The sequence below is a fragment of the Cajanus cajan genome, chromosome 4 (assembly GCF_000230855.2).
Source record: "Cajanus cajan strain Asha chromosome 4, NIPB_CcT2T_4, whole genome shotgun sequence".
In the NCBI taxonomy this organism is placed as follows: domain Eukaryota; kingdom Viridiplantae; phylum Streptophyta; class Magnoliopsida; order Fabales; family Fabaceae; genus Cajanus; species Cajanus cajan.
This window is the reverse complement of record NC_138520.1, coordinates 22,135,911-22,152,489: the sequence shown is the minus strand read 5'-3', so window position 1 is coordinate 22,152,489 and position 16,579 is coordinate 22,135,911. Positions and strand designations below refer to the sequence as shown.

At 30.7% G+C, this 16,579-nt stretch overlaps 1 protein-coding gene and 1 long non-coding RNA gene across 3 annotated transcripts; one reads left to right on the top strand and one right to left on the bottom strand.

Annotated features, from left to right (window-relative positions):
- Positions 1–2,062: 2,062 nt before the first annotated feature.
- On the top strand, positions 2,063–7,933 carry LOC109801833 (putative inactive leucine-rich repeat receptor-like protein kinase At3g03770). 2 transcript variants are annotated; one of them, XM_020362968.3, is made up of 8 exons: positions 2,063–2,603; positions 2,747–3,635; positions 4,305–4,438; positions 5,068–5,311; positions 5,590–5,789; positions 5,888–5,913; positions 6,193–6,304; positions 7,336–7,933. In XM_020362968.3, exons 1-8 carry the CDS (start codon positions 2,544–2,546, stop codon positions 7,561–7,563), a joined length of 1,893 nt encoding a protein of 630 aa, XP_020218557.1. In that variant the 5' UTR covers positions 2,063–2,543; the 3' UTR covers positions 7,564–7,933. The 2 variants fall into 2 exon arrangements, with proteins under 2 accessions (XP_020218557.1, XP_020218556.1); XM_020362967.3 differs by having other exon boundaries at positions 2,747–4,175.
- Positions 7,934–10,971: 3,038 nt separating this feature from the next.
- LOC114916077 (uncharacterized) lies at positions 10,972–16,072 on the bottom strand. The gene is made up of 3 exons (XR_003804387.2): positions 15,831–16,072; positions 13,063–13,196; positions 10,972–11,613 (listed from the first exon to the last, which is right to left on the bottom strand). It is a non-coding gene; the product is annotated as an uncharacterized LOC114916077 (long non-coding RNA).
- Positions 16,073–16,579: the final 507 nt, after the last annotated feature.

Genomic DNA, 16,579 nt, shown 5'->3' with positions numbered 1-16,579 from the left:
CATTATTATAGATCAATATATAATGGATTAAAATTAATAATCATTATACAACATGTAAACAACCAACTCAATCAACATGTTTCCAACATTAAGCAACATAGTCACAATTTTTCACTCAGCACAATCACGCTTTGCGCCATTCACCTTGTGATTGGCGCCATTGAAGCAAAGAGCCTCACGCTTGGCACCAATCTTCTTGCACCTAACAAAAATGATACAACGAGTCTATGTGTAATCCATATCCAATGCTACTAATATTGTGCCCAACATCATTTAGTTAAAGAGTTTATGTCTTACTTACATCCGATACTACTCAACTTGCACCCAACATCATCAAGGTAGAGAGTCTCTGACTTGCTCACACTTGACACCACTAATCATGCACTTAGTGTTAACAAGTCAAAGAGTTTCTAAGGCAATCATGCCAACATTTCTTATTCCCACGTCCAACATAACCAAGTTAGAGAGCTTCTAATTGACTCATGCCCAACACTACTTGTTCTACATTTGGCATCATTAAGGCAAATAACCCCTAACTTGCATCACACTCGATGCCATGAAGTTGTACCTAGCGTGAAGACAATTTCTGCACCTAGTAGGATCGCGATTTGGCTCAAACCTACAATAATATCCTTCCAATCCAACATGTAACTCACAAAACAACACATAACAGTGTAAGCAATTCAAATGTCAAGAAATTTACAACATGCAACTGACAAGAGTTCAAAATCATCAATTTCTTCATCCTTCACCAAGAACACCAAGAACAAAAACACCCAAAATTTCTACTATTCAATTCCAACTAAAGTGTTTTTCTAAAGCATGAACCAACAATGTAAAATTAACATAGACAACATAAAAGATAAAACAATAAGTTTCCCTTACCTCAATTACTTTAGAATCAATGAAAGGAATGAAGAAAAGAGAAATCTTGAAACTCTCCAAATGACAAATTCTCTCCAAGATTCTCAACTTCCAAGATTTGAATCTACAATCTAATACCACCACTCAACTATAAGGAAGGGTTTGGACACTTCTATAGAGTCGAAAGAAAAAAAGGAATCTCTTTGACTCTAGAGCCTATCTCTCTAACTTTTTCTAAATTTTCTTAAAATATAAATTTAAAAAGTTCAAGTTTTAATAAAATCGTAAATACCTTTTTCTAAATTTGGTTACTTGACCTCTTCTAAAAACAACCCCAAAACAAATTAACTCCTATGGATTCCTTGACTCTTAAAGTTATAAAACAATAATAATTACAACTTAGCAACATTTAAACAACACACAACATATAATTAAACAATAAAACATGCAATGTTATAAATTACATGTCACGAAATGTTTTTTTATCCATCAAAATTCTGAAAACATTCTAAAGATAACATTAAAAATTAAACTTAAGTAACATGTTTAAATGAATGTTACATTAATCAGTTTCTAAAATTAAAATAAATGTTATTCATTCCTTTTCATTTTATTTGATGTTTAAAGTTTTACAGACTTAATTCAGAAATACAATTAATATATCTAATTTCATAAAATAAATCATATAACTTCCCCATATACATTTAAACCTTTTAGCCTCCCACCAATAATTAAAGAATAATAATTAAGAGTATAATAGAAAAAAATATTTAATGTTATATTGATATTATAAAATAATATCAAATTAAAATAGATAAGAATTGTTAAAACGTCAAATAAAATGAACCGAATGGTGTACATTACTAATAAATAAACGATATGGATTATTGCCAAAATTTAATAAAATTTATAAAAATAAAAATTAACAAAAATCTAATGATTGAAACTAAAAATCCTTACTTGCACAAGTAATTTCAACATTTGTCACTTTAACCAAGAATCAAAATTTAATTTTAGTATAGACCGAGAATTGAGTTACAACTGAAAGTACAATTTTATTGTTACTTGCCTAAACATTAGTAATAAATTATATTTTTTTTCTTAAAAAGTATTTATACGAAACAAAAACATACTCTATTTTATATATACAAAGGAGGAGAATAATATATTAAGGTTGGAGATAACAGACATACACCCTTTATCTTTGTCAACAAAACATATTCCAGGCTGTTCCTGTTCCCTTCCTTATTAGTGACTCTTCCCAAAGTCTCCTCAACCATGCCACTGGTCCCATCATTCTCTCATTCATTGCAAGTAGTTAGCCAGAGTGACTGAAGCCACTTCTCACCATGCATTAATTGTCTCTTGCAGTTACTGTGCCTTGTTAATGTTCCATCGTACTATGCTATTTTCAATTACCTCCTATCTCATTTACCACTCCTCATTCAATGCCTTTCTTTCATTGAAGCAGTATTTCACACTGTTATGTAATGCCCCTCCTCATTTTTTTGTTACACTTCCCAAAGTGTTGTCCCTCACTCTATCCTATGCTATTGCTTCCTAGGGGTGTGTGTCATTCTTAGTTTTCCTTCTTTTATGTTCTGTGCTTCCTGAGCTTCACTTAAGGGTCCATGTTCCTTTTTCTTCATTAAGGACTTCTTTAATGCCTTGCTTGAGAAATGAGAGAGTTTTTCTTACTTTTGGTGAATGAAATAACAACGGCTACTTGGATATCTAAGGTCTATGGAGTAGAAGATGCATTTAATTTTTGAACCTATAGTTCAATAAAATTTGCCTTCTTGTTCCTTAAATCTTATTGCTCTTGAAAGTATTTGCAGTTTGAAGGATCTGTTTTTGAGTGTTTTGACATGTTTCTCTTCAGGTGTGCTTTCTCTCTCTGAATTTGGTAGCCAAGTTTGAGGTTCACCTTCTCCAAATATTGTGCCTAATGCTCAAAGTTTGTTCAATGAGATATTTTTACCTCTATCTTGTGGTTCTTACATGGTTTTTGTCCATCCCTAGTACCCATGAACTACAACTTGCTCAGACTCAAGTTCTGTTACAGTTAAGGAAGTATCTGGAGTACCCTACATCTCTGCTAATGTTGGAAAATTACTATGGAGACCTTTGTAGCCTTCCTGCATCTGCAAATGTGGCCATTAAATGTGAGGGTAATTCAGTAATTGAGCTTAAAATTATGGGAGATAGAGTTGTGAAGGTTGACAAGTTCAATGGATATGCAGTCCCCAATAAGACACTGTCAGTGAGCTTCTCTATTGATTCTTTTGTCACCACATTGACCAGGTTAACCAACTTAAGGGTCCTTAGATTGGTGTCCTTGGGGATTTGGGGGCCACTTCCTGATAAAATTCATAGGCTGTCTTTGCTTCAAGTTTTGGATTTGAGCTCAAATTTCTTATATGGTTCAGTGCCACCAAGAGTGTCTACTATGGTCAAGCTTCACACACTGACGCTAGATGGCAATTATCTGAATAGCACAATGCCTGATTGGCTTGGTTCTTTGTCTAACTTAAATGTCTTGAGTTTGAAGAGCAACCACTTAAAGGGTTCATTCCCCTCCTCACTATGCAAGATTAGTAGCCTTGCTGATATTTCCTTGTCCCACAATAACTTGTCTGGTGCATTGCCTGATCTCACTGCTCTCTCTAGCCTACATGTACTTGATTTAAGAGAAAATCATTTAGATTCTGAACTGCCACTGATGCCTAAAGCAGTGGTCACAATTCTGCTAAGCAAAAATTCTTTTTCAGGTGAGATACCAAATCAGTTTGGTGAATTAGATCAGCTTCAACATCTAGATCTTTCATCAAATCATCTCAGTAGGATGCCCCCAAATGCCTTGTTCTCTTTGCCAAACATTAGCTATTTGAATTTAGCCAGCAATGAGTTAAGTGGACCCCTTCCACACGATTTAAAATGTGGTAGCAAACTTGGGTTTGTGGATATATCTAGTAACAAGTTAAAAGGTGAACTTTCTTCTTGCTTGATTCGTACTTCGGGTAGAATAGTTGTTAAGTATGGTGGAAACTGTTTATCAGTTGATTCTCAACCTCAGCGGCGAGGGACTTATTGTAAAGAATCAAGCTCAGGAAGGAAGAACTTCTTGAACTGGAAAATAGCTGCAGCAGTTGCCATGATTATTGTAATTATTCTTGTACTTTCAGCCTTAGGAGTTTTGTTTTATAGAAAATATCATTCAAGGGAAATGTATAATAGGCATGAGATGTTGCTAAAGGCTGTTCAAGATAACTCAACGACAGGAGTTTCTTCTGAACTCCTTGCTAGTGCTAGTAAGTACATAGGCTAGGCAATAATGTTCTTCTGTCTTGATTCAACTGTTGGCTTTAGATTGCTGAACTGAAATCCCTAGATTTAATTGGATATCTAAAATAACAATTTCTTATATTCTGTTTTTTCAGGGTTCATTTCTCAAGTAGCGAAGCTAGGGACCCAAGCTACTCCTACCTGTAGACAGTTTTCAATTGAAGAGTTGAAGGAAGTCACTAGAAACTTTGATTTGTCAACTTATATTGGTGAAGGATCCTTAGGAAAGGTATCATTCAATCACAAAATAGTGAAAGATATAGGATAGTTTCCAGTATTTCAAATATTTTTTCCAATTCATCGTAGCTGGTTTTCCGTTTCTTTTATTTCTTTGTTTGATTGATTTTATGTTGCTGGATGTGGATATCATATCTAGTAAATCTACTAATAAGAAGGGGGCTTCCCTTAGAGACTATTCAGAACACCTTGATACTACTTTAGTTTTCTGATAGATTGCAATTTCTGAAGTCCCTCCAAAGAGTATACTATTTATTTTACGTCTTTAAACTAGTGTGAAAGGGTAAAGTGATATTCTATCTATATTAGTATCAAGTATTCACAAGGCACAAAGAAGTCCTTGATTTGAGTAATATTAGACTCAACTCTCTTAAGTAAAATCTGGTATTTGAGTCTCATGAATGAGAAAGCGTAATTAGGAGAGAAGATCCCATTAAGGTGGTCAGTCAAATTTTTTGACGAAGATTAATAATTATGAATTTACTAGATACTTCATATTAATAACATGATTATCATAAATAAAAAAAATTAAAAAAAAAAGTATCCAGAAGGCAATTTTGTCATACTCATTTTGTTTGTCCCCTATAAGTGGCTTCGTATAAGTCTTCTGCTTCATTTCAGATGTACAAAGGTAAACTAGAGAATGGATCCTATGTGGCGATACGATGTCTAGCTCTGTCAAAGAAATGCTCAATGCAAAATCTTAAAGCTCGGCTGGATTTACTATCAAAACTTCACCATCCAAATTTGGTTAGCCTTTTGGGTCATTGTATTGATGGTGATGGACAAGATGATTCTAGTGGCCTCAAACTTCATCTTGTATATGAGTATGTGCCATATGGGAATTATCATACCTATATGTCAGGTTAGTATGAGATTGTATTATTGTTCTGTATATTGATAAAAGCACCAATTTCACCAAATTCCATTCTTATTTCTTTGATATCATACTTGTTTCTATTTCCATGATTTCCTCTTTCCAACATTTCCTATATCCAAAAGAGCAAATTAATCTTTCTTTATTTTTTATATCATAATTGTTTTTGTTTCCATGATTTCCTCTTTATTTTTGTTACCAATTTGTGACATAAAATGCTTCAACCAATTAATCTTTCTTATTCAAACATGCCGAATTTCCATCAGAGAAGGCACTAAAGTGGTCTGAAAGATTAGCAATTTTAATTGGAGTTGCCAAAGCTGTGCACTTTTTACATACTGGAGTTATACCGGGTTGTTTTAGAAACCAACTAAAGGCACACAATGTTTTACTTGATGAACATCACATTCCCAAACTAAGTGACTATGGCATGTCCATGATCTCTGAGGAGATCGAATACCTTGAGGTATGTTTATAATTAGTTGCTATTCAATCCAGCTACTTAAACTTGTTCTCCTATGCTTGATCCTAGAGTGATTCTGTTGCTTTGTATGTGTTGTTCAGGTAAAGGGAGAGAATCCAAAATCATGGTATGTATGCTGGTTGTAACTTCTTTTACTTTTAGTGTAACATCATGCAACTGAATTCTTTAATCTTTACTTTCTTGGTGGGAGTATTACATAATTCGTACTCTCTCTTCATCACTACCTCTGATAATTAGTTTTGTTCGGTCATCACATTTTATCTTCCCCATTCACTCTTCCTTTTTGAGTTTGTAAAAATGAAAGGCCTAATATGCTATTCCTGGAATTATTTTTGAATAGATGAAAACTGACAATTTGTTCTTCTTCTTTTTTTTTCTCTAACAGCCAAAGAGAAAAGTTAGAAGATGATGTCTATAATTTTGGATTAATATCGTTTGAATCACTTGTTGGACCCATAGCAAGTGAGAAAGGAGTGGAATTTTTTCTCCATGATAAGGTAAAAGCTTTTGAAAACTTCTGCTTTATTTTTTCTTTGGAGGAATATGAACTCAAATGTCACATAGCTAACTATCAAATCAATATAAATTCTTAAAATGTGTCTAGTAAAGCATTTTAGTTGTTTATGAAATTCTTTTATTAGTTTATAAGTTAGATTCTAAAATAAATTTGTTAAATTTGTTTGATACGAGAGTTCATTTTAAAATATTATAATTTATTTTAATAAAGTAGTTTTATTTTATTTTTTTGGTTCGTCCCTGGAGTATTCACCGCCGATAGCGGTAACTAATCTCCTCGTTACGAAGGAGGTACCTCAAAGGGTGGGATAGCTGGCCCCAAGATTTAACGCGGTTGCATACACAAGGCAGGATTCGAACCCCTGACCTTGCTTAAGCGTGGATCAACCCCTGCCGCTGAACCACACGCTTGGGGTTAGATAATAAAGTAGTTTATAAGCTCTCAGATTCTTTTTTATTTTTATTTTCTTTTCTATCTTCATTAATCTACTTGAAATCATTTCTTACACTTTTAATTTAAAAACTAGTTTGTCTACCTTCATATTTTTTCACTTTCATTATCAAATAAATAAATACGTCTTTATATTATTTTACATTAATTAGCTACCTTATCAGTTTTTTACAAAACACTTTTAATTCAATCAATTAATTTATAAGTTATCAACTTTTTTTTCCCTCTTATAAGTTTAAAGTTAACTTATAAATTAGTTTGAACAAATATACCCCGTAATCGCTTGTAGTTGGTTGGACCATTTTTACTACATCAACAAACACTAGCTAAAGTGATGGAAAACGTTGATTAACTATTTGTCAAACATGTTTAATCAATAACATACTTGCATATAACCAATGTATTTTACTAGAGTTAGGTAGTAAATTCATGATTTATAGTCATATGTAGTAATGGGGTCCCTGATTCTCCATCCTCAATATTTATTGTTCCCATGAAATATTTATATTGTTATATTCATTATTGAATTTAATCAATGAGACCTGGTGCTGTAAACTACAGGTATCATTTGACAGTCAAGATGGTAGAAACAAAATAGTGGATCCAGTAGTGTTGAACACTTGCTGTCCAGAGTCATTATCAATTGCAATATCAATCACAACCAAATGCCTTTCCCCAGAATCCTCATCTCCTCCCTCTTTTGAGGATGTCTTATGGAACTTACAGTATGCAGCTCAAGTCCAGGCCATAGCAGATGCAGACCAAAAATCAGATTCTACAACATCCTAGGTACAAGTTTGTAGGAAACACAAAACTAAAGCTTCAAGTTCTTCATTCCTTTTCCAACAATGCAGCAGATAAAGAAAGCAGGGATTGTCACTAGGGTCTATGAACTAAAATCACAACCTCTAACTAATGTGAATCTTCATGGTAAAATGTAAATGTATATTTGTTAACACAGTTTTCTTCATTTTTGTTTTTCTTCTAGAATTTTTTGTAGGGTAGACTGGCTAGGATTCATACACCTTGGAAAGGAAGTGACTATTATGGTAACACTTTAGGTCAATGAAGTAAATCATGAACTTGACTAACTTCTTCTATGTAGAACTCTACTTGAAAGGCATCGAGTGAGGTTGTGAATTTTGCTTTCAATTTTGAATCTTCTAGATTACTCGGTGAATGCCTAAACCTCACGAAGAACATATTACTTTTGCATTTAAAGTTTTACAATTTGGCAAATTTTGTTACTCTATATTTTTTTTTTCATGAATATTGCCATAACATGGAAAGTTGGGGCGGTTTAGAAGAAAAATTGTAAAAAAAAAAAACAAAATATATCTTAATTTAAAAGAAAACTTAGTTACAAAATTATTGTAATTGTGATCATTTTTGTATGAGAGCGAAATTTGTGATATATCTTAAATTTGGAGGCAAATATTCCGAAAAAAAATTGAAATAAAATATGCAAAATTCTAAACTACTAATGATTTTATGATAAAGAATTGAAGTAGTATATACAAATTTTAAGTTTAAAATCTGTCACTTATTCACTGTCATTGTAATTTTTATAAGTAAAAAAGAAAATATGTTTAGATTCCAAACTACAACTAAAAAGATACAAGTTACCAAAGAAACAACTTAAAAGGAACTTAATTTAGAATCGAAACTTGAGCTCCTAATTAGCACTCAACTCATTTATTGCAATTAAAATAGGTAAAAAATAAATAAATAAATAAAATGAAGTAAATATTTTATATATAAAAAAAATGAAGTGAACATCAGAATAAGTTGGGCTTTTTTTTTATTACTTGAATAAAATGCAGCATTTCAGCTCTTCTCCCTTTAGGTTTGTGTTGATCACATTAGTCCTTAGGTTAGACCTTTGTCCTTTCTCTTTACTGTTTTCCCTTGTGAGTATGTGTTGGCCCAATCATGGCTTACCTTTTTTAGTTTTCACAAATGATTTTTACATTCCCCTTGTTAATAAATATCCTCCTTTCTTTCTTTCTATTTTATAAAAAAAAAATCTTTAAATGATTTTTAATTTATTATTTTTAAATAAATTTTATTTTCGAAAAACTTCTTTTCTACGTACTTTATTTTCGTTCATTATCATGTCTAGCTCTTTGTAGTCATTCTTGGTTAATTCATCTTTCCTTTTTCTTTTTCTTTTTCTTTTGTTCATGTATCCATCAATCAAAAGATTTATATCTCATCTTTATTATTATTTAAATAAAAACACTCTCATCTTTATTATTTTTTAATTCATTTTCATTATTTTTAAATTTTTTCATCTATTTTATTCTTTTTTCTATAAAAAAAAATACAATAATTTTATTACCTTCATTAAATACAAGTATAAATACAATAAGTTTTTATATTAAATATAAAAAAAATTTATATTTATGATCATCATTAAATACAATAAACAAATTAATGTGTTAAATTGTTTTTATCATCAATATTTTTGTGATTTAAGCATACAATCACAATTTCATTGGATTAAGGGTGACAGTTACCTATATAATTCATTATTATATCATTGTATATGAATAAGACTTCATTATCTTTTACATAGAATAATAATGATTTCTAAATATGTGTTTACAAACTAGTGAAAGTTTATAAGTTAACTTAAAACATAAAAGTTATAAGTTAGGACTTGAAAAAAGTTATAAGTTAAGTTAATTAATTGAATTAAATATGTTTAATAAGTTAGTTGATAAATGTAAAATATTATAAAATAATTTTTATAATGAGTATGAAAGAATGAAAGGATAAACAAAATAGTTTCTAAATTAAAAAAAAAAAGATTATTTGACGAAAAATCCTTCTTGATAAAAAAGGAGAAAAAAATTAAGAATTTATAAATTATAAATTACTTCAATCGACTTATAAAAATAAATTATAAACTTAAAGTAAACTTGTATAAACTCCAATATCAAATAAATTTATTTTGTTCAAACTAATTTATAAGTTAGTCAAAAGAGTTTATAAACTCTGAAAAAGACCGACTCAAATATGAGACCAATAAAATTTCTTACTTTAGATCTTTTTAACTTAAAGTCTCTTTTATATTCTTAAAAGTTCAATCTAAAATATTTATTTTTTAAATAAATAAATATATTTATTTCAAAACCTACCTCTAAAATATTTTTTTATCAAAATATATTACTATTAATTTAAAAAAAAAAATATCACTTTAATATTTATATTAGGTCCAACAATGTGTTGGAAACACCTTATAAGACACACTGAAAGGCAAGGGTGCAACAGAGTTTCTGGCTTCTCAAGCATGCTTCTCCTTGGTTGCTGTTAGGATTCGAAGAGGCAAAAGATTAATATGAGAGAGAGATAGTTTTATACAATTATAATGACTCTAAAGTTGAGTTGATTTTTAAAAGCAAAAATCCAAACTCTTGTCTAATACTATATATAAAACAATGTTTTCCCTGGGACACGTCTCAAATTCTGGGGAAAAAAACTATTCTTTTCTCTCTCCTACTCTATTCTCACAGCTTTTGTTTTTATTTTTAATTCTTATTTCTTATTTTCTAGTTTTGAATTTTTTTTAATTTATAATTATAATTATAATTTTAGTTTATTTTAGTTTTAGTTTTAGTTTTAATTTTAATTTTAATAATATTTTGAATATTAGAATATAAATTAGAAAATAAAATAAAAAATAAAAATAAAATAATAAATTTTGGTTTTATTAATTTTAAATATGTTTGAAGATTATAATATTTTTTCCAATTATAAATGTTATTACATATTTTTGTTAATATTATAAATACTTTACAATATTATTTTATTTTTATTCTGCATAAATTAAATTTTAAAAACATTTCAAAACTAATTTGAATTTATTTTATAAAATATATAAAAAATATTAAAGAGGTTCTTTTCAAATTTTGAAAATTTTGTATTTTTATTTTATGGGATTTTATGCAAAGTGTGAGTATGGTTTTGATTTTATGTTTTAGAATATTTTTATTTAATACAATATTTAATCAACTATATTTGAAATTAGAACTAAAGTATTATTATCTATATTTAAATTTAGAAGAAAAAAATATGGTCTTAAAACTAGGATATTTTTATTTACATTTGAAATTAGAAAAAAAAATATTATTGTATGTCATCATTATCTTTAACATATGCATTTTTACTATAATTGAAAATAATTTATTTAAAATTTATTTTAATTTTATAACATATTAATTTGTTTATCTATATTTAATTTAAAAATTAAAAAAAAATATACTTAAATTTAAGATAAGTTAATTTAAAAAAAATTAAAATGAAATTCTCTTGCTGTAAAAAAGAAAAAAAAAATCTTGCATTTTTTTTAAATATTTTATAAATGGAGTAGGTTAAATTTTTGAACTCACATTGTTAAGTGGGACAGGGTAAGATTGTTAAGTGGGACAGGGTAAGACTATAATGACTTAGCAAGTGGCAAGTCACTACACTTATGGTGGTTCAGCTATTTCGCAAAATAATATAATTTACCACATATCTTGAGTGATCATGTAACAGTTATATAAGCAACATGTAAGACATATTTGTCTAGAGTAGAAGGATGAATTATTGAAAATAAAAATCCTCATGGGTTATGTACATACCCTGTACAAATATTGGTACACTATATAAATACATCATCATATACAAAATAAAGCCTACGTTGTCGGTTAAGCACCTGTACACAACTTGACTACATTAGAATAGCCATTAATAAAATAGAGCCACCACCAACCTGACTCACCACTGATTACACAAGTCATCCTCCTAATCTTGTCTTGCTCTCATGAAGAATCACGATCATTGCAATTCCAACTACAAGGAAAAACACAGGATAAGCTTGTAAAAAAATTTAACATATAATCACAGTATTGATAACAACTCAATAGGTCAACTTCCAATATCTTTCAACTCAAAAATAATATCACTAAAAACAACTTTAAACAACTTAGACAAAGTGATCAACTTAACACATTCAACATAACCGCATATATAAATATATTATTAATGTATCGTCACGCATATCGATGTATAAAGATCTCCTATAGTTGAGATGAGCATTATACGTAGTTTAACCCTACCGAATCACAATGACTAGTATAATCTAGAAACAATGGTTGACATTAAGGCAAAAACAATGGATAGTATAAGCTAGATTGATTTCTTAGATTTTGTCACTTAAACTAGGAAGTTTGATACTACTATCAAGGTAGAACAGTTTGGGTATAGGTTTACCATGACATAAGTCTACAATACTAAGCCCCTTTTAGAATTAGCATATTGACTATCTTTCAAGTACTATGCCCTTTCAATACTAGGTTAGAGACTAAGTCCTCAATCTGGTACTTCACTCAATTGGTCACCTTATACACATATACCTCGACTTTGCCCACACACAGATACCACATAAAATTTAGGGGGACAGTTGAAAATAATTTACCCATTCAGAAGTCAACTTACTTACTGAAGGGTTTCAACCAAATTCTCAGAGCACCGCAACATATATCCACACGATGGCATATTCAAATTTTGAAAACAACTTTACTCCCCTCTAGTTTTATGTATTGTAGCTAGCTAAGACATGTATCTAACCCACATGTATAAAGCTTAACAACTTAAACAACTTTAGCAATATGTAACTTATACAATTTTATCAACTTTCAACTTACAACTTTATAACATATTCGTCAGCACTCAACATATCATAATTCAACTATACAAACAACTTAGAGTAACATATATCTTATAACTTAATCAACTTCTTCAATTCTCATCTATAAAAAACTTTAAATATCATTATACAACATCATTCATATAAATAATTCATCATTTTTCAACATTTAATAACTTAGGACATCATATATTACCATATGTTATAAGAGAATTAACATATATCATTTTCAACATGTAATCATCAACTAGCATACAATGACAACTTCCACATAATACAACACGCTTGGAGTTTCACTAATTCAATCAAACTCATATGAAATTTAAAAAGGTTATGTACAACTTTTATGAATACTTTAAGTTCTAATTTCATTATCTACTATAGTAAAAATCATAAAAATTGCAACAGTTTGCTTAAATGTTGATAACTTAACCTTTTCTCACTAAAAAGGTCATAACTTGGATTCTAGACCTTCTTTTTAAGTGATTCCAAAACTATTAGAAAGTTAACATTTAGGTCTACAACTTTTATAAAGACAACAAAGTCTAATTCGGAAAGAATTGAATCGTTTAGTGGATTTCATCCAAAGACACCTTTGATTGTCATCCCCAATTTTGTTCAGTCATTTCAAAATCGCTCAATGGATCCGTGACAGATACTATCTCTGTTGCTCGTGATTTTGGGGTTTTCAAGTCTCTCTAATCCATCCCAAGCTCACCTACAAGATCTAAAATCAAATCTAAACCATCAACACAATTCTAAACAACATATACAACATGGAAACTAATTCAAATGCAACATGTATGCCCTCAACAACAAAAGATCAACAACTTTGGGTTTTGGGTTCATCTTTCCTGAAAATCCTGACTTCACAACTTCAATAATCATCTAAAAAAATAAGACACTAATGGAAAAATCAACAACGCATTTAACATGCAACAACAAGGATAAAAGCAAGCTTTTCTTACCTCTACTCCTAGTTCACTAATAAAGGAAGAGAGAGATGAGTTATGGGTCATCGTAGGACTCTAACCAATCCAAACTTTCAATTGTGAACCTTGAGTCTTCATTAATTCTATTCAGATCAGTTATGGAAAGGGTGAAAAAAGGTAGCAATTGTAACAACCTGTCATGGCCGTCACATTGCAAAACAATACAACACACTACTAGAATATATACTAAAATTGTATAATAAAAATATTTATAACACAAGTTGCTAAGCAAGCAACCAAAAACACCTAAATATATACAACAAAATATGCTACTATAAGGTAGCTTACAAAAGGAACATCCACTTCAGGCACCTCCTGTGGCCTCTAACGACTATCTCCCAGGCCCTAACCTATCCCTACCCTGCTCTCATACATCGTATAATCATCATAATCCAAACCACATGGAAACATATAAGGGTAAGCTAGTGAAAATAATCAACACATATATATAGGAAAGAAACTTACAACACTAGCAACTTAACATCACTATCATCATCAACTAATTCAACATACAACACATAAACAACAACAACTTCACAACACCTCAACACCTACAACTCATATCATCACAATATCAACTCATTAACACATGCGTCGTCATGCATTTCAACTCAGAGATCTCCTACAACATAGGGTGAGTAGTTTAAGTGGCTAGGTCCTACCGAACCGACAACACAGAACATTTTTAGGCTTGTTAGGTAAACAACAAATTTAGATAAAAATTCACAGCACGATAATGGTTTCTTAGACTTTGCCACTTAAACAAGGAAGTATAGTACTATATTAGGACAGGACAACTGGGTTTAGGCCTACCACGACATTAGCTAGCTTAAATAAGCCACCTGTGGGATTAGCCTACTAACTATCCTCCAAATAATACAACCCTCTTATACTTAGTTAGGAACTAAGTTTCTGACTTCATACTTTACTTGGATTGGTTGCTTGTAATCAGTATAGCTCAACCTGGCCCCTATACCGTGGTCTTTTTATACACATGTGCCTTGAACTTGTCCACACATGGGACCAACTAAGTCCTAGAGAAGAACAACACATCACTCACTCCAAGGGACAACTTTCCAAGGAGGGTTTTTCAACAAATTAGACTCTCAAAGCACCACAACTATATCAATCTGCACAATGGGATGAGTAACTTTGAAAACATCTCTCGTAGTCCTAGTGATCAAAAATTCATCTTTACAACACAACAACAGTTATTTTCTCATCATCTCATTCAACTTACAACTCAAACATCATAGTCATCTCAACAACTTAGATACGATCTCTACACATCTACACAACTAGGGTTCAACATGCAACTCTCAACTCAACTATGTTTTCTCATCATTCTACAACAATCATCATTATTCAACATTTTATCATTTATATCAGCACACAAAATTTTCATCACATAATACAACTCATACTACATATTTACAACTTATCTATCATGCCAACTTACACATATAAATAACATAAATCAACCTAATCATCCAAAACAACTTTCAACTTAACCAAATCACTTATTATGAAATGGAAACCTTCACATAAGGTAGCATAAATGAATTTATACTACTCCTATCATTCTCATCCTTAGCTCATATGAAAGATAAGAATACTTCCTACAACTCTCATGAAGACATCAAGTCCTAATTCTATAATCTACCTTGTTAAAAAATGTAAAAACCACAACAACTAGCCTAAATCCTGATAGCTTGACCTTTTCTCACTAAAAGGGTCATTACTGGAATTCTAGACCTCCTTTTTGGGTGATTCTAGTGTCATTAGAAATCTAACATCCAAGGCTACAACTTTCATGAATACCCCAAGACCAAATTTGGTCATCTACCCTTGGCACTGTAGCGCTCAATTCAACGTTCTAGTTACAACTTTCTGCCAACTTTGTTTTCTCCTAGAGCTGCAACGCCCAACCTAGAGCTGCAACGCGAGGTCTTTGCCAAATCAGTTTCTCTTGAAGTTGTAGCGTCCAACTTGGAGCTGTAGTGCGAGGTCTCTGCCTCCTTGTTTTCTCTCACAGTTGCAATGTTGGTTCAGCGCTCCAGCACAAAGTGCAAAGTTTTCTGCCCTTCCATAACTTCCCACATCGTTTTTCACCCACAAAAACCTACAATCCAAGGAGACCCAGCCCATGCAACTACACAAATACATCACTACTAACCACATGCAACACAAAAAGTCCAAGAAACACAACATGCATGCATCAAGATTTCAAAGAGATCATCAAGAACAACAAGGTTTCAGCTTTCACATGCAACCAACTACATATCTACCCCCAATGCTCAAATTTTTAGAAATCCAACAAATTGTAAGCTTCAATTCAATCAACAACCCAAGATTCTAGCTTCCCTTACCTCGAGAAGGAAGAACGTTGAATCCAGGTTGTTCGAGGAAGAAGGAGAATATGAGAAGTGAAAATAAAAATCCAACTCTAGAGCTTTGAAGCTTCCTTGCCCACTTAATGCTCAACACTTTTGAGAATAAAAAAAATGAAAGAGTTTAGGGGGAGGAGGGAGTAGAATGAAGAAAGAGAGAGAGAGAAGTCTTGATTCTTATAACAGTAAGGAAGATAGAAGATTTTCTCTAGAGAGCTTTTCACTACTTTTCTTTAAGGTTTTCTTGAAAATGTGACTTAATTATAAGATTCAAATTTTTAAGAAACTTTATGTACCATTTCTTGAACTAATCAAACTTAACATATAACTTAATATTAAAACAAGCAATTTAAAAAACAGTGTTATAGAGACGAGAGGAGACGAGATAGGGTGTGATAGATTGGTAGGTTAGGAAACTAGCCATATTGTAACTTTCACTTCTAATAAATTTTATTAATTCGTAAGAAATATTCAAAATATTATTTATAAAATTATAAATGTTATAAAAGTAATAATTTTTTATTTGCGATATATTTGTTAAATAATTAAATATAATTATCATTTCACATTTTAAAATTACAAAATATATAAATTTAAGATAAGTTATTTTTTAATTTTAAAATAAATTTTCATGTTGTAAAAACAATCTTATATTTTTATAAATATTTTATAAACAACATGAGTTTGGTTTTTCAACTCACTTTACTTAGTGGGACATGATGGGACAA